Raw genomic sequence first — 19,253 nt, 5'->3', positions numbered from 1 at the left:
TGCATACAATGAAGTTGACAGGCATGAAAAGCTTTCCCATGCATATTAAAAAGGGATATCCTAAAAAATTGACTAGCTGGTGGCCCCCCAGAACAGGTTTGAGAACTACTAACACAGAGCACACCAGAAAAGCAGGCTTCCCATCATTTAGAGGAACACAACGGCTAATATCAAAACTATGAAATGACTTGAAGTTCCAACCAAAGAAGTAGAAGCCAGCTTGTAAAGAGCCACAAACTGATGGTCCTGATGGAATACCCAACTTTTATCTCCACCCAGATTTAGTAAACAGCAAAAATCAATTGTTCAGATAGCTAGAGCTTGAAAGTTCGGGGGGGGGGGGGGGAGCAAAAAAAAAAGAGGGCCAATGCTGGAAGATACTAGGGATGAAGATTGTGAAAAGGGGGATGGTGCTGGAAGATGCTGTGGATGGGGGTTGGGAAGAGGGAGCTGTTACAAAAAGATGCTAAGGGTGGGAGAAGGAGGATGATAATAGCAGATGTTGGGGCAGGACAGATATTGTGGGAAGCAGAACAAGTGTATATACAAAAGTAGAAGGAGAGGAAAGGGCAGAGAGATGGAGGTTAGGATAGTAAAATGGAAAAAAAAACAGATTAAAATGAATACTGGAGATATAGGTGAATGGGTTGTAGGGAACAGTAGAATGAGATATGAAGAAAGAGACTTGAATAATGGATGCTGGAGAAAGGAAAGAAAAAAGATAGCAGAGCAGATACTGAGGATGTTGGGATGTGGGAGAGCAGGAACTCAGATAGGCAGACTCTGGAACTGGATAGGAGGTGAGAAGATGAAAAACTCAGGTATAACCAGATCCTCTGTCTAGTCTTGGGCGGGAGTGTGATTAAGGACTCAGAAATTGAGTAGGGTGGTAGAGTGTGGGTTTGGGGATTAGGTAAGAAGATATTAGAGACTATGATATTGAACAGGGATTAGGAGGACAAAGGGGGACAGTATAAGTAGAACTCTGAGATTTAATTCAGAAGGATAGGGAGAGTTCCATTGCTTGTGTAGTCTGGTTTTTCAGGCTTTCCATTTTATTTTTTTTTTGTCTGCATATTTGTTTCTAATTTTAAAACTAAATCTCTTTGGGCAGAATCGCCACACCTCTAATGGAGTGTGCCTTCAATGAAATCGGAGATTGTTGTCCATTCCCAGTTGTATGTTGCAGATATGGACATACACATCCATCTTGAGAAGGAAGTTTTAGAAGCCGGCCTTCCCCGCCAACTTGGATTTATCAATACAAATAGATAATTGGTCAGACAAAATTCATTGGTCACCTCGAGATATCTGAGAAGGATTCTCCTTACATCCAGCACCAGCAAAATCTTATCTTCCTTCTTGGACTTTGTCGGACTGAAGGTGGGCAGATGAAACTCTTGGTTAACATGGAAGGGCAAAACGACCTTCAGCAAGAAGGACAAAACTGTGCATATTGCTACTCCTGCCTCAGTAAATCTGAGGAACGATTCTCTACAAGACAAGGCCTGCAACTCTAAGAATCTTCTCGCTGAGGCAATAGCCACCAAAAATATTGTCTTCACTGTATGATCCATGAATGATGCTCCATGTAAGGGCTCCAATTATTCCAAAAACATCTGAAAACTTGGCTTTTTTTCAAAACTGTAAACTTCGCTTCCCTCCATATTATCCCTATTTCTATTGTATTTACTCTTTTTAATTTCTGTAAACTGTGCCAAGTTCTATTTTTATAGAGAAGATGCGGTATATATGTCTAAGGTTTAGTTTAGTTTAGCACTAGAGAGCTTTCAGGACCAGGTTAATATTCCTAGTTCAGAGAGAGCTATATTATGGGTGGACACAACCACAACGCTTCTTTCAAAAATCTGGAGACATCTAGGTGAGAGGCTAGAGGGACCTATCTATCCTTGCTCTAAAGCATGAGAAGCCTGCTATCTGGATTTTAAGGGATCCGACTGCTAGGCTCTTCTCAAGACTGTCCCGGAGAAATGCCAGGACTGTAGCAATCATAGAAACATAGAAACATGATTGCAGATGAAGGCCAAATGGCCCATCCGGTCTGTCCATCCACAGCATCCACTATCCCCTCCTTTCCCTGTGAGAACCCATGTGCATGTCCCATGCTTTACTGAATTCAGACACAGTCTTTGTCTCCACCACCTCTACCAATCGATGCCTGAACAAGCTCCATGTTTCTGCTGTTGCACCAGACTCTAAACATTTTCCAAGCCTTTGCATAGGCAGCAACTGTCATTGATTTCTTAGCTCTGAAGAGAGTTGTAATAATCACCTCTGGATATCATTGGTGCTCTAATGCTGTGCGCTCAAGAGCCATGCCATAAGCCCAAAGTGTTCCAGATCTTTCAGGGCGAGCAGCCCTTGTGACAGCAAAGTTGGATGAATGGGAAGCTTGATGGGCCTGTCTATCTTCAGAAGCACTAGATCTGCATATCAGGGCTGTCTCATTCAATCTGGAGCTACGTGTATCACTAAGCAAGGGTGAGATGCTATCCGTACTCTGCCCATCATGAGAAAAGGAGGAAAAACGTACAGTAGGCCTGTCACAGTCCACTGATGACTCGTACCAAGGCATCCATGCTTGCATATCCGGGTTTGTATCTTGGCTGAAGAACCTTATGTCCTTCTTGTTGGATGCTATCGCCATCAAATTGAATGTCAGACACCCCATCGGCACACAATGGTGGCAAATGCTTTCTGGGATAGGTCTTTCTGGGATAGGGTCCAGTGCCTGTCTGCTCAGATAGTCTGCCTGAACATTGTCCACTCCTGCTACATGAGCGGCTCAGAGAGCCTATAGGTGCACTCAGACAGATGCCCAACAAAATATCAGGTAGGTTTCTAGTCTCAGAGAAGCACTTCTGATGCCTCCCTTATTGCTGACATATTTTATCTCTGTGGCATTGTCTGAAAAAACCCTGACCGCTTTACCTTCCAAGGTGTTCTCAAGTATCCGAAGTGCTTACCGAATGGTTTGCAGTTCCAATTGATTAATAGACCTCTTCCTTTGTGAGGACCATCTGTATTGCACTGGATGACCATCACAGTGACCTCCCCAGCCATCAGGAATCACCCAAGAGTCTACGTATGTGAGGTAGCATACACTTGGCCAGCGACTGTGGCCAGAGCCACCATCGTAGGCTGTGATGCACCTCTGGAGTCTAGGCCAGCAGCCTGTGAAGAGAGTCTGTTTGAGGTGACCAGCTTGAGAACAGCATGTCCTGCAGGGGGCTTAAGTGAACCTTCGTCCATGGGATCACGTCTATGGTCGCCACTATCAACCCTAGCATCTGAAGGTAATGCCAGGTCATGGGAGCCTGCAGTGCTAAGACGTCCGAAATCTGGCGCCTCAACTTCTGTCTGCATGACTTGGGAAGAAAAACACATCCCACTGCCATGTTGAACTGGATTTCCAGGTACTCCAAGGACTGAGTTGGCTCCAGGTGGCTTTTCCAGAAATTGATTATCCAATCTAGGCGCTGAAACATCTGTACAACCTGTACCACCGTAATCTCTCCCTTGGCTCTGGATGGGGCTCTGATCAGCTGATTGTCCAGATGCGGGTGCACCTGGATCCCTGACTTGCGCAAATGAGCTGCCACTTTAGTGAAGGTGCGAGGTGCTGCTGTGAGTTCGAAGGGGAGCCTCCAACATGTGGAACTGCAGGTACCTCCTGTAAGCGAGGAATATGAGAAAATGTAAATAGGCCTATGTCAAATCCATGTGACAGCGCAACACTTTTAGTGCTGCATTGACTGACTTTAGATACAGAACTGGCCTTCAGTCCTCTGATCCCTTTTGGGCACGATGAAGTACATAGAGCATCTGCCTAAGTCTGACTCTCTGGTCTCTATGGCTCAAATATCTTAAAGTCATTTTACTGTTGCTTGGACCCTGACTGCTTTTTCCAGCTGGCCGGCAAGTCTAGGAATAAATCCTGCAGAGGACAAAAGAACTCAAGCTTGTAACCCTCTTGAATTATGTCCAAGACCCACTGGTCTGAGCAAATCTCCACCCAAGCCTCCAAATACTCTGATACCTTCCCTCCTAACAGTAATGGTGGTGGTGGGGCGGCTGTCGACGTGGCATCTTTGCTGACCCCTGTGGGTTCCCATTTGCCTCCTTGAGGGTTCTGGGTCTTCTTCACACGTCAACACTTCTGGGAAGGACTTATACATCCCCCGAGCAGCCCATCTTTAGACCCAAGACCCTCAAGGAATCTGAGGATGCTAAGCCAGAGGTCCCCACTCCTCTCTCACGTGACTCATGGTGCGTGAAACATGGACAATCCTCTGCCTGCCATCCAGCACAAATCTGGCATGAATCCAGAGTATCAAAGCCTGAGGAGTCCATCTATGATGATTTCTTGCAAAATTGAGGGACATTAAGGCAGATAGAGGCTTTTAAATTAAATTTGGGAAATCAAAAATGGCTGCTGCCACAGCAATTTTATTGTTCAAAAGTTCCTGGAGAAGCTCAATCAAAACTCAAAAATTGCAGGAAAGCAACCCTCAAATTTGTACTATGCAGACCCCCCCCAATTTTCCCCATAGGCTGCAATATCCAGTACTCACATGTGCCTGTTGTGCTGGGAACTGCCTCAGCTGCCACTGCAGTTATTATGAAGAACAGAATATTTTCTGCTTCAGGCAAGCATAGACCCAGATGCTTACCGTATTTTCATGTAGATAACGCGCACCCGTGTAAAATGCGCACACGGGTATAGCGCGCGGGAAACTGAAATATATGTAAAAAAAATTTTTTATACCGCGCACACCCGTATACCGCGCAGGCTGCCCCGACTCTCCCGTCGCCGCCCAACTCTCCTTTCGCCCGCCCCGACTCTCCTCTGGCCACCCCGACTCTCCTTTCGCCCGCCCCGACTCTCCTCTCCCCCTTGAAGTCCTGTCCCCACCCTGAAAGCCTGATGCCCACCCGCACCCCCACCCTGAAGGACCCTCACACCCCCACAGCCTCCCGACCCCCCCCCATCATGTAGAAGCTCCTGACGTCAGAGAAAGGGCAGGACCACTGGAAGAGGAAGCAGCGCAGACGCAGGGCTCACAGAAGGGCCGGGACCGCCAAGAGAAAGCAGCAGGACACCGATAGGAGCTTCTACATGATGGGGGGGGGGGGGGTCGGGAGGCTGTGGGGGTGCGAGCGGTCCTTCAGGGTGGGAGTGCGTGCGAGCGGTCCTTCGGGGAGGTGAATCGGACGTTGGGGGGGGGGAACTATGTAAACAAAAAGTTGTAAAACACGCTCATGCATATAACGCGCAAGGTTATGCACGGTTTGTAAAATCGTGTATAACGCGCGCGTTATATGCGTGAAAATACGGTAATTCTTTGGGCATGGTATCTATCTCCTACTGACTAGATGCTTTTGCATTACCTTCACCAGTGTCAGCCATCATTGAAGCTATGAGGATATTATACTTGCAGTCCTCAAAGAACACCTGCTACAGGTGAGTAACTTTGCTTGATATGTCTGCTTGCTGCATGTGGGTATCGGCAGTTGTACCAAGTCTATGGTTGGTGTAACTGCGAGTGCTTAATTGCAAGGTGCATTGATGCCGGGTTATGCTAGTGCTCTATAATAAAATTTGACTGCCCAGATCTCATAATAAAATAGATTTACATCGCACTATATCAGAGCATCTAAAAGGAGACGCCTACTTATAGGATTACCTCCATTAACTGTAAAACCTTATTGCTCTTTGCTATACAGGCCCCTATATGCCTTTAAAAGTACAAATATTCTTTTTTTAAATGTTGAAATATTTGTTTTAAATATATTTTTATTGAAATGGTCATTATGAAAAAGAAACAATACAGATAACGAGCTTCAGATTTCTTAGGAGCTGAGCAATATTTGGGGAAGGGAGACCTAGTCTGAGAGATATCCCGCTTCCCCTGACAACAGCTAGTTTTAAACTAGATCTTGGGGGAAAGACTGACAGTCACACCAAAGCACATGGTTCAGTATAGGTTATCTTCCCCAGAATGCAAAGCATGGGATTTAGAATTTTAGACCAAAAGTTAAATCCAGAAATTTCTAGGTAGCATTCTTAGAAATGCTTCATATTCTCTGTCCTGTCTCGATTATATTGTGGATGTTCCTTGTAACCCGTTCTAGGCTCCTTTGGGAGGAGGATGGGCTAAATAATTGAGCAAATAAATAAATATGTGTAGGACCCGAGAAGTAGGCAAAGCGTCAGGGTCTCAATGCATGAATGAGCGAAAGGGGAAGCCCACACTGCTGGTTAACATTTAATAAGGAGATAGAATAGATTTTTAAACCAGATCTAGGGAAAAAGCTGAGAGAAGTGCATGGCTCAGACCAAGGTATCTTCCAAAGATAGAGGTAAAATTCTGAACTTAGACTAGTCATAGAAAGGTCACGGTAAAGGCTGCAGTAGGCCAAATATTGAGATATCTCAATTTAGGTATTCAGCTATATCAGTGTTTCTCAACTCGGTCCTGGAGTACCCCCTTGCCAGTCAGGTTTTCAGGATATCCACATTGAATTTGCATAAGCTTGATTTGCATACACTGCCTCCATTATATGCAAATGTCTTTCATGCATATTCATTGTGGATATCTTGAAAACCTGACTAGCAAGGGGGTACTCCAGGACTGAATTGAGAAATACTGAGCTATATTATATATTATAAGCAATGGTGCTAGATATCCTGATAGTGCTGGCACGGTCGCTGCTCTGTTCGTATATTCAGCACTGACTGTACAGATCAGCATTTAGCTTAATTCAGTGACCACATTGGCCATTTATTCATTGCCAGTACAAATTCCTCCAAAGCACCCTCGATCCTGCAACCCTCAGGAGAGGGCTATTTCTCAAAGAAAGGGGTAGCTTTAATCGTTTGCGTGCCACATATTCCATGAGGTCTGCCTAATAGAGGCTTTAGGGGAAAAAAATCATATTGAAATTGCGTTTGGCCCATTGAAAAGTTCTGCACTGCTGGAAAACAAAACTAAGTTCCCCTGCCAGATGTCAGCTGCTTTTCGTGGCAAAAATAATTTTTTCATTATTTTAAATATTTACATCCTGCATATCCAAAAATCTATGTGGATTACAGAACCTCTCCACGGAATAAATTCAAGACAACCCCACCCTAACAACCAGTGGAGAGCCAAACAAAATTTGGGATTTGGGATGAAGAGATTTGGGATCAAAAGAACAGGTCTTGAAGTAAAGGTACTTGTAAAGGTACTTTCGCCACATGAGGGTAGCCTTTCAACACTGTAGTCTTCCTGAGCCTAAAAAAGTGACGCTCACTACAACTGGCTATCTCCTGCAGAGATAAACTAGGATTCTATTTCAGATAGCTCAGCCTCAATTTGGCATTTTCAGTAATACCCAAGGGTACCTAAAAATTCTTACAGGTTTGTCACTAGTTTACTTACAGGTGAGAGAGAGAGATAACATCTGTGAAGATTCCTTCTGGAAGGCTTGAGATATCATTGCCATGGAGCGACCTGTAAAAATTTACAGTATAAGTGTTAATAAATATTTGTGCTCCTGAAAGGATCAAATATTTCTACGGACTAGAAGTATAAATGCAAATGGCATTCTGTGCAGGCCATTCAGTGTAATCACTTAAGCAAGGCCTGCCCTTCTCAATGAATATAATAAAATATTGCAATATGCACATAGGCCCATTTTTTTTGTAGGTCTCAAAAAACAGTCAGACAGGTGATGCACAAAAACAAGACAAGCAAAGAAATAGAGACCAGTTTGATAAAGCTATATGAAATTTATTCAACACAAGCAGATTAAAAGAAATAAAACCATTCTATAAACCTGGCATGGCCATGTTTTCTTCTCTCAAGGGCTGTGTCAGGTATTGGTAATTTTGAATGGCTTTTAGTGGTACTATGCATTTCTTATGACCTATACTGATACTTTTACGTATTTATTCTACAGGTTTAATGCAGCTCTTGAGAGGGCGATACATGGCCATGCTGGGCTTTTAGAGAGTGTTTTAGCTTTTGATCTGCTTGTGATGAATGTATTTTATATAGCTTTATCACGAGGGTGCTTTTACGGAGAGGGTGGTGGATGCCTGGAATGCGCTCCTGAGAGAGATGGTGGAGAGTAAAACTATGACTGAGTTCAAAGAAGCGTGGGATGAACACAAAGGATCTAGAATCAGAAAATAAGATTAAAAATTGAACTAAGGCCAGTACTGGGCAGACTTGCATGGTCTGTGTCTGTATATGGCCGTTTGGTGGAGGATGGGCTGGGGAGGGCTTCAATGGCTGGGAGGGTGTAGATGGGCTGGAGTAGGTTTTGACGGAGATTTCGGCAGTTGGAACCCAAGCACAGTACAGGGTAAAGCTTTGGATTCTTGCCCAGAAATAGCTAAGAAGAAAAAAATTTAAAAATTTAAATTGAATCAGGTTGGGCAGACTGGATGGACCATTCGGGTCTTTATCTGCCGTCATCTACTATGTTACTATGGTCTGATCCATTTCTTTACCATTTTAAAAGTCATGGTATTTTTATTGAGGTTATAATGTACAATAATGGAGGATAATACAAGATTTTAAACAATGATAGTAACAATTGAAGCTGAACAAATGGACAGAGCATGGAATCCAAGATATACATAATGCCAGAACAATTACCATAAATGAACATGAAGGATCAGCAAATAACTGGTTAAAGCGTGTATGTTAAGGTAGGTTCCTTGGGCTAAATAAAACCAATCTTAAGAGCATAAAAGATCAGTTTTGATTATTCAAGTACATTTTAAGGGTAGACCTTTATATATATATATATATGTGGCTGAAAGGGCCAGGTAACACAATCAGACAAGTGCATGGAAAATACTAACAGTCAAAACTGTGTTCATTTAATCCAATGGTCCCAACCCTGACCTGGAGGACCACCAGGCCAGTCGGGTTTTTGGGATAGCCCTAATGAATATGCATGAGAGAGATTTGAATATAATGGAGGTGACAGGCAGGCAAATCTGCTCCATGCATATTCATTAGGGCTATCCCAAAAACCCAACTGGCCTGGTGGTCCTCTAGGACAGGGTTGGGAAGGGAACCACTGGTTTAACCTTTAACTGTGTCTCCCAACTCTTTTACCCAAAACCCCCAAACGAAGGAGATTGGAAGCAGACATTACAGACGATACTGGATGGTTCAGAGTGAACTGCTTTGAACAATTAAAACATTCAACAAATAACTTCTTGCCCTGGGTGTTAAGGATGCCTAAAAAGGATCCCCGACTGTAAAGAGTTTTTCCCTGGCAATGTCTCAAGATCCAGGATTCTTTGCCGTTCTACCTGGAGATATTGTATAACAAGAGCTCTCCATTGTGCCAGTATCTGATTGATAATTTTCCTTTCTTTGTCAAGCACACATCACATTAATATATAAAGCAGACCAAATTCCATCATGTGATCCTAGGAAAGTCACGTAATCCTCTATTACCTCAGGTATGTTAGGTAGATTGTGAACCCACCAGAACAGATAGACAAAAATGCTTGAGTACCTGAATGTAATAACTGCTTAGACAGTCTCGATTGATAGATGATATCTAAATACTAATAAACTTGGAACCTTGGATTTCATTTTTTCCAAGAAGCTAATACAAATTTTAGAGCAAGCGAAAGTTCTGAAAGTAAGGATTGGAATCTCAGTGATTTCAAGATAATAATTTTATAAGAAATAGGATTGTGGACATGAAAAATTTTGCATATTACTTCCCAAACCCGGTAATAGTACAACAGGAGAAACCTCTCCACTGAATAATTCAAGACAAAAAACAACCAGTGGAGAGACAAACAAATCACAAGAACAGGATGTATCTTGGAAAGAACATGATTTTATTTATCTTTTCTCATTGAGCAGACCTGATATGGGCTGTCAGTCAAAAGGCCTGCCTCAGGGGTCCAAAAATATCCATAAGAACAAAATAACTTAAGCACCCAATAGAAAATAATATTGCCTTCACTTAAGCTATTTTGTTATTATAGATTTCATAGATTTCAGCAGAGCAAAGCATTGGGAGCAAGTCTTTGGATGTCATGAAATAATCTAACCTAGAGTAGGAATGATGAGTGGTTGGGTAAAAGGAATAGCTTTGAAAGATGGGATTCAACAGACACCAACAGTCTGACCAACTATTTAGCTGCTTGAGGGATGTTAAGATAGATCTTTTAATTTGGTTGGACGACACAGAGGATCTGTCAAGAATAGGTTCTAAAGCAGGGGTGCCCAACGCGTCGATCGCGATCGACCGGTAGCTCAGGAAGGCAACATGAGTCGATCGCAGAGCCCATCCCGGGCTCTGTGATAGACTCGTGTTGCCGTCCCGATCTACCGGGCCTATCAGCCTTCCTCTCCCCGACGTCAAAGACGCCGACGCCGGGCATTAGGCTGTTTTTGTCATTTCGGGGGGGGGGGGGGAGGTCGTGGTGGCGTGGCGGCGGCAGCAGCAACAGCCTGAAAAATAAATCATCCTGGCCCGGGTCGGTGTCATACTCCGGAACTTCTACCACTTCCAGCAGCCCTCTCCCTTCTACCTGCTTCCGGCCACACCCCCTGCTCCGCGGCTCTCTTGGCAACCCAGCAGCAGCGATCGACACAAGCTTCTGACGTCGGGGCCTACCCTCTGCGAGTCCCGCTTGTTTCAACTTCCTTTTTCCACAAAGGCGGGACTCGTAGAGAAGACCTTGATGTCGGCAGCTTGTCTTGATCACCGCTGCTGATGAGTTGCTTAAGAGAGCCGCGGAGCAGGGGGGTTTTGCCAGGTGCAGGTAGAAGGGAGAGGGCCAGATGCAGGACTCGTGGGTGAGGGAGCAGAAGAGAGAGAGAAAGAGAGAGGGGAGGGAAACAAAAGGAAATATTTCATACTGGGCTGGGCCGGAGTGGAGGGAGGGTGGAAAAATTCTGGCTACAGGGTGCATTAACAAAGGAAAAGGGGGGAAAGCTGAAAATGGAGATAGTGACACAAAGAAGAGAAAGAGTAAGCAGGACCTACTGAATAAGGATAGAGATACAGAGGGGACATGAAGAGGAGGTGAAACAGAGACATAGAAATAATGCTGAAAAAGTGTGTGTGGGGGGGAGATAAAGACATTGAAAGGGTAAATGGTGAACATGGGGTAAAGACAAGGACAGAGACAAATGAAGATTCTGAAAAAGTGGTGAGATAGGGATATAGATGAGATGGACACAAAGAAGGGTGATGCTGGAAAATAGGTGGAATGGTAATTCTGACAGACACAGAAGGGAAATGCTGAATCAAGGAGAGATGGGGCTCAGGCTGGATGGAATGAGGAGAAATGCCTTGTTGGCCCGGAACTTCCTCTCCTACGTCAAAATTGACATCAGGGAGCGGAATGCTGGTCAGCGCGATGCTTCTGAAGGGAAAGCTTGGGACGGCGGTGGCTTAGGGGCTGTTCCCCGATGGCGGTGGCAGCAAACCGAGTGGCTTGGGGGAGGGCACGGAGAAAGAAAGAAAGGGGGCAGACAGGGAGACAGAAAGAAGGGGGAACAGGGAGACAGAAAGAAAAAGTTGGGGGAGAGAATGAGGTCTGGAGGAGAGGAAACATACAGGAGGCTGAAAGAAAGGAAGAAAGATTGGATGCATAGTCAGAAGAAGAAAGTGCAACCAGAGACTCATGAAATCACCAAACAGCAAAGGTAGGAAAAATGATTTTATTTTCAATTTAGTGATCAAAATGTGTCGGTTTTGAGAATTTATATCTGCTGTCTATATTTTGCACTATGGCTCCCTTTTACTAAACCGCATAGCGTTTTTTAGCGCAGGGAGCCTATGAGCATTGAGAGCAGTGCGAGGCATTCAGCGTATCTCCCTGTGCTAAAACCTACTATTGTGGTTTAGTAAAAAGGGAGGGGGTGTATTTGTCTATTTTTGTATTTTGTTACTGAGGTGACATTGCATAGAGTCATCTGCCGTGACCTCTTTGAAAAAACCCGGAATATGAATAATTAACATTTTCTCTGCCTTTCAGTGTGCTTTGTGTTTTTTTTTTTTAATTTTATTGTTGGTAGATCATTTTGACTTAGTCATTATAAAAGTAGCTCGCAAGCCCATAAAGTGTGGGCACCCCTGATCTAAAGCAATGATTTACTGCTAGAAGAATTGAGGTTGTTGAAAAACTCAGGGTCATCTCTGTGAGGTGAATATATGTTAATAAGAATTGTAGGTTTATCTTCTATGAAGTCTTCAAGTCAAGACCATCTTCCATCAAAGTCAAAGGAATGGGATTTACAAGAGAATGGAAAGGGTTTCTTTATTAAGATGACATCATCTTTTTTCCTTTTCACTGGCGCAGCATAGCAATACTGTAATCAGCTACCAGAGAGCTTGTTTGCTTTAACAATAGTTACGTGAGATTCTTGTAAAAAAAAAAAACACAAAACAACAAACCAGCCAAATATCAATTTCCTTTTTTCTTGGTCTCATTTCCTTTGATAATGTAGATGATAGTGAATATTATTTTTTTCTTTGCAGAATTATTGTTACCATGCTTCTGTATTTCTAAGAATTACATTGCAATGTTATTGTGTAAATTTAATACTTGAAAAAAAAGGTAACCCCCCTCCCCCCAAATATCAGCTTTCAATTTTTTAAAATACATAAGAATTTTCTTTTTTTAATAGGACGATAGGATCCTTTGACATTTAGGGAAATGATATTAAAATTAAACACATGGTAGAGATGAGTTTGTACTGAATTCAGATGAGGAAATAAGATGTTTTCCTATTTGTGTTTAAGAAGTTTATGTGCATTCTTTTAGATTGACTCCTTCACCCCTGAGGCTTCTTGTTGGAGGTTGAACTATGAACCGTACCAGGTCACAAAAGCAAAGGATGTTGAATTCATGTATTAAAATACATGTATTTAGTTTATATCTGTGTTTACAATTAATAAAGCTTACTGTTTCCAAGGTTGACGTGTACAGTCCCATTCCCCACTTGGTTCTTGCTCTGGTTTGTTTGAGAAGAGGTTGTTTGACCTTGTTTTTTTGCTTTGTGAGGAAATAATAAGGACAACTACTTCAGACTTAGCCTAGGGCTTGGACTCCAGGCTCAATAGAGAACAAAATGAACGTAAACATGAATCAGATAAACATAAATAAGCACAGGGGTCATGTGCACCTAGAAGGAGCAAGCAAAGTTGTCGAGGTAGCTCAGACTACAGATAATGCGATAATTATATCAACCATATGTAGATAAGAAGTCACAAAGGTGTAGTTAGGAAATCACAGAATCTCACCAGAATGATCCTCAATGAATTTCACAAGTTGAGAAGGCGCATCATAATTCTTTGTAACATTGTGGTAAGTTATCCTCATTCTTGTGGGATAGAAGAGATCATACTGAGCTCCGAGTGCTTTCAATATGGGATGCATATCTAAAAAAAGCATGCATTTCTGAGCAATAATTTTAGATAAATCCAGTGTGAACAAAATCTTAGATCCATTGAAGAGTAATGACGTCTTACTTTTGTGGCTTGTAGTATTTGCAGAGTATGGCTGAAACGCAACAGTTTCAAACTGATTGGCCTGGGAAATTGCTTGCTAGTGAGAGGTCTAGAGGGAGCACGGTGTATACGTTCTATCTCCAACGAAGTGTGAAAGTTTATAATTTTGATCTGTGGCAGTCATTTATATAGAAATTCCAGCATATTGGAGCCTTCAGATGCCTCGGTGATGCCTAGTAGGCAAGCGCTGTTTCTTCACCTTCTGTTCACAAGGTTATCCACAATGGTGGAATTCAGCGGCTTGTGATTCATGGATTTCTTCTCTACAACTTCTTATTGATAATAAAACATCAATAACTTCAAAAACACTCTCAACTCGTAAAATCTCAAAATCCGTGGTATACAAGCGAACTTTCCCTTCTAAAAAAACAACTAAGGTCGTTAGAAAGAAAATGGCGACATAATAAGTCAGACATAAATCTTCAAAATTACAAGGAACAGGCTACATTCTATAAAATGAAAATTAATCAAGCTAAAACTAATTACTATAGTACAAAAATATCAAAAGCAAAAAATCCATCCATGTTGTATTCCATTCTAAAATCTATTGTACCTTCAACACAAAGAAAATATAACAAACTAAAAGTTAATCTTTCAGCTCAAGAACTTGCAAATTACTTCTGCTCAAAAATTAATAAAATCCGTAACTCTTTTCAGCAAAATTCAACCAACTCCAATGAAAATGATTGCAACTTGGAATCTGTTCTAATCTCTAAATGCTCTAAATTCAGGATACCTACTCTAACGGATATCAAACTCACCATTCAAAAAACCAATCTAAAAGCTACACGTTCAGAAATTATACCTCCATTCTACTTGAAAAAATTTTTCTCCTGCTTTGGTCCAATTATTCACTCACTTGTTCAAAAAAGTTTAGTTACTGCTTATGTTCCACAATCCTGGAAATCTGCCATAATTATACCTATACCAAAAGATCATAAAGCCAGCTCAGAAGAAGTTTCTAACTATCGCCCTATAGCCAATATTCCGTTCCTTGCTAAAATAACCGAAAGATTGGTCTTCAACCAACTTTCAGACTTTATTGAAGCTTCAAACGCACTTCATCCCCATCAAACAGGTTTTTGAAAATTTTACAATACCGAACTTTCATTAATCGGTTTGACAAACAATATCCATTACTTCTTAGACCACCATAAATCAGTTGTTCTCTTTTCATTAGATTTGTCTGCGGCCTTTGACACCATCGATCATTTCCTACTGTTAGATCGACTTTAATCTTTCGGCATCACCGATCAAGTTCTAAAATGGTTTTCATCTTTTCTTTCTAATCGCTCCTCAACTGTTCATTTTAATAATGAGCAATCTAAACCATTTACATCAACTTACGGTATTCCACAAGGTTCCATTTTATCACCTCTTTTATTCAATATCTTTCTATCACCACTTTTAAGCTTATATCAATCCAGTTTTTGCCTATGCCGACGGCATTCAATTATTTCATCCTTTAGACCCGAGAAATATTAACGAAATTCAGGTAATAAACATTAAACTTGACCAAATAAAAAAATGGCTTGATAAAAACCGACTAGCATTAAATATAAAAAAAACCAAAACAATGCTATTCATTTGGAAAAAGGATATCTCTTTAAGTTCCACTTTTATTTTAGACAATACCCCACTTGATATTGTCCCTTCGTTAAAAATTTTGGGCATCATCATTGATGATAAGCTCTCATTTCATGAAAATATAGGGCACACAATTAAATCATGTTTTTTTAAATTACGCATGATACGCTCTATAGCTAAATTTCTTGAACCTAAGTCTATTAATATACTGATTCACTCTCTGATCATTTCCAAAATCGACTACTGCAACTCACTCTTCTTTAATATTTCACAAAAAGAAAAAAAAAGGTTACAAATTATTCAGAATACGGCAATTAAACTAATACATAAGGCAAAAAAATTTGATCACGTTACACCTCTAATGATTGATTCACATTGTCTTCCAATAAGCCATCGAATCACATTCAAAATACTACTTCTAGTTTTCAAAGCCCTAACTTACAAGGAACCGCAGTTCATTACCCGGATGCTTACTCCATACAACGCAGTTAGGACTCTTCGGTCATCCTCCAATAATTTATTAACAGTTCCATCTTTGAAAATACATCGCCTTGAATGTAGAGTAGGCGATTAATCAAATCATTTAATAAACTTGGATAAAACTTGGAACCAGAAGACAGGATATGTTTTCGGTTATAGCACCTCTTCTATGGAACTCCATTCCTCAATTTATTAGAAACGAAAAAGACCTTGTCTCCTTTAAAAAATCCTTAAAAACTTATCTCTTCAAAGATACTTTTAATCTATGATTTTCTCAACCAAAATTTCTTTTTAACTTGCTATTTTAAAGTCCTATTCCCCTTATGTTATTTTCCTTTTTATGTTCTTCAATTTCTGAAAAGAAATTGTAATTTCTCCCTTTTTTCCTTCCCTATTCGTGTATTGTCTTATTTAGTTTGTCTTTTATTTGTTATTGTATTAGTTGTTATATTTTAATTTGTATTGTACATCGCTTAGGAAATTAAATAGGTGATTTATCAAGCATTAATAAAACTTGAAACTTGAACTTGAAACTTGTTGCCATGCGCTCCTGTTAGTTCAAATCTAGCATTATGTTGTGATAGCTGAGATGTAATTGCAAGCAGGTCCAATTGAATTTCTGCTGTGTTGTTTAAGTTTTGCTGCATGAGGTTTTTTTTAATGATTTAATATCATCTGCAATTGAGCTATGTTTGTCAGGAGGGAGAGGAGCTGAGAGGGCCTTCTCAGTGTGGCGGGTTGTTGCTTCAACTGCTGAGTGTGTAGCAAAGGAAATACAGTGGTGCCTCGCATAACGGACGCCTCGCACAGCGAACGCTGCGCACAACGAACTTTATGTCTTGATCCATACAACGAACTTCGTTTCACACAACGAAGTCGCCCGAGCTGCATCCTTCCACGCAGGCACTGCGCTTAACTGCCCTCTCTCCGCCTGGTTCCCTCTTGCCCCCCCGACTCCCCGACACGATCGGGGCAAGAGGGAGCTCAAGCCCTCTTGCCCCCCCCGACTCCCCGACACGATCGGGGCAAAAGGGAGCCCAAGCCCTCTTGCCCCGCCGATTCCCCGACACGATCGGGGCAAGAGGGAGCTCAAGCCCTCTTGCCCCCCCGACTCCCCGACACGATCGGGGCAAGAGGGAGCTCAAGCCCTCTTGCCCCCCCGACTCCCCGACACGATCGGGGCAAAAGGGAGCCCAAGCCCTCTTGCCCCGCCGATTCCCCGACACGATCGGGGCAAAAGGGAGCCCAAGCCCTCTTGCCCCGCCGATTCCCCAACTCCAATTCCAACAATATCGGGCCAGGAGGGAGCCCAAGTCCTCCTGGCCACGGCGACCCCCTAACCCCACCCTGCACTACATTACGGGCAGGAGGGATCCCAGGCCCTCCTGCCCTCGACGCAAACCCCCCCTCCCCCCAACGACCGCCCCCCCCAAGAACCTCCGACCGCCCCCCCAGCCGACCCGCGACCCCCCTGGCCGACCCCCACGACACCCCCAACCCCCTTCCCCGTACCTTTCTGTAGTTGGCCGGACAGACGGGAGCCAAACCCGCCTGTCCGGCAGGCAGCCATCGACGGAATGAGGCCGGATTGGCCCATCCGTCCCAAAGCTCCGCCTACTGGTGGGGCCTAAGGCGCCTGGACCAATCAGAATAGGCCCGGGAGCCTTAGGTCCCTCCTGGGGGCGGGGCCTGAAGCACATGGGCCCAACCCGACCATGTGCCTCAGGCCCTGCCCCCAGGAGGGACCTAAGGCTCCCGGGCCTATTCTGATTGGCCCAGGCGCCTTAGGCCCCACCAGTAGGCGGAGCTTTGGGACGGATGGGCCAATCCGGCCTCATTCCGTCGATGGCTGCCTGCCGGACAGGCGGGTTTGGCTCCCGTCTGTCCGGCCAACTACAGAAAGGTACGGGGAAGGGGGTTGGGGGTGTCGTGGGGGTCGGCCAGGGGGGTCGCGGGTCGGCTGGGGGGGCGGTCGGAGGTTCTTGGGGGGGGCGGTCGTTGGGGGGAGGGGGGGTTTGCGTCGAGGGCAGGAGGGCCTGGGATCCCTCCTGCCCGTAATGTAGTGCAGGGTGGGGTTAGGGGGTCGCCGTGGCCAGGAGGACTTGGGCTCCCTCCTGGCCCGATATTGTCGGGGAGTTGGGGAATCGGCGGGGCAAGAGGGCTTGGGCTCCCTTTTGCCCCGATCGTGTCGGGGAGTCGGGGGGGCAAGAGGGCTTGAGCTCCCTTTTGCCCCGATCGTGTCGGGGAGTCGGGGGGGCAAGAGGGCTTGAGCTCCCTCTTGCCCCGATCGTGTCGGGGAGTCGGGGGGGCAAGAGGGCTTGAGCTCCCTCTTGCCCCGATCGTGTCGGGGAGTCGGGGGGGCAAGAGGGCTTGAGCTCCCTCTTGCCCCGATCGTGTCGGGGGTGCCAGGGACTACACGGAATCACCCACCGTACCACCCGATTCGGGTAAGCGCAGGTATCGGTGGGTGGCTTATTTGCGGGGGGGGTGCCTTATTTTACATTTTTTTCTAAAAAGGGGGGGCTGTCTTATTTGATGGCCCTGCCTTATCATCGGGGAAACACGGTAGAAAAAAAAAAAAAAATGAACAGTTAAGTCCCAGTTTTTGCCGCTGAGACTCTGCCCTCTCACTGTAAAATTAGACTCTACTTAGTCTGTCTTTAAATTTAAAAAATGTGTGTTGTTTTAAAAAACAATTATGTTTTTAGATGTATCTAAATAAAAATAATAACCAAAAATTTATCTTTTTTTATGTCATCTTAGCATATTTTATGCTACAGAACGAATTATTTTGTTTTACATGTATTCTTATGGGAAAACGCGTTTCACACAACGAACGTTTCACATAACAAACTTGCTCCTGGAACGGATTAAGTTCGTTGTGTGAGGCACCACTGTATCTGCTTTGGACCACCTCAAGATACTCAACTGCTAACTTTACATTGCAATAACTCTGCCAGTTTTGTTTTGTTTTTTATAGATCATCATGATTGGAATTGAGATGTCCAAGTCAGACTGCAATAATTTCTAGCAGTATTTTAGAAAGGCTTTGCTGAACATGGAGCGTTTTGAAAAATACTTCCAAGGCAGATTTTAGACAGCATGTTGAGAGAGGAATTTGCACAACAAGTTCAGCATGTATAGGATTACCCCATTATTTTACAAGAGCAAACATAGAACCTCTTATAACACAGGTACAGACTACAGATGTATGTCTCTCCACTTGCTGCAGAAGCAGCAATTTTAAAAAGCAACAAGTGTGAAAACAAATGTAATAATAATAATAATAATAATAACTTTATTTTTGTATCCCGCCATACCCGGAAGAGTTCTAGGCGGTTCACATCAATTAGACAAGGTTACAAGTGGTTTACAGCAGTTGAGCGGGGTTATGAGCGGTTCAATAACAAATTGATCAAAGTTGCCAGGGGGGGGGGTGAGGGAAGGATGTAGAGGGGAGAGTGGGTGTTAGATAGAAGGGGCGTTGGGATCCTGGTCTTGGAAGAGGCGGGTTTTGAGTAGTTTTCTAAAGCCGAGGTAGTTGGGGGCCTTGAGGGCCATTTGGGATAACCATGGGTTTAGCTTAGTGGCTTGGAAGGCGAGGGTTTTGTCGAGGA

At 43.5% G+C, this 19,253-nt stretch overlaps 1 protein-coding gene across 3 annotated transcripts in view; it reads right to left on the bottom strand.

Moving 5' to 3' along the window:
• Positions 1 to 19,253, bottom strand: part of SLIT1 (slit guidance ligand 1) — a 606,757-nt gene that overhangs the window by 105,414 nt on the left and 482,090 nt on the right. For all 3 annotated transcript variants that reach the window (XM_033941251.1, XM_033941252.1, XM_033941253.1), the window contains one exon: positions 7,446 to 7,517. In XM_033941251.1, coding sequence (XP_033797142.1) covers positions 7,446 to 7,517 — 72 coding nt within the window. The remainder of the gene's footprint in view (positions 1 to 7,445; positions 7,518 to 19,253) is intronic.

This window comes from Geotrypetes seraphini, chromosome 4 (assembly GCF_902459505.1).
Source record: "Geotrypetes seraphini chromosome 4, aGeoSer1.1, whole genome shotgun sequence".
Taxonomy (NCBI): domain Eukaryota; kingdom Metazoa; phylum Chordata; class Amphibia; order Gymnophiona; family Dermophiidae; genus Geotrypetes; species Geotrypetes seraphini.
This window is presented reverse-complemented; position numbering and strand designations above follow the sequence as displayed.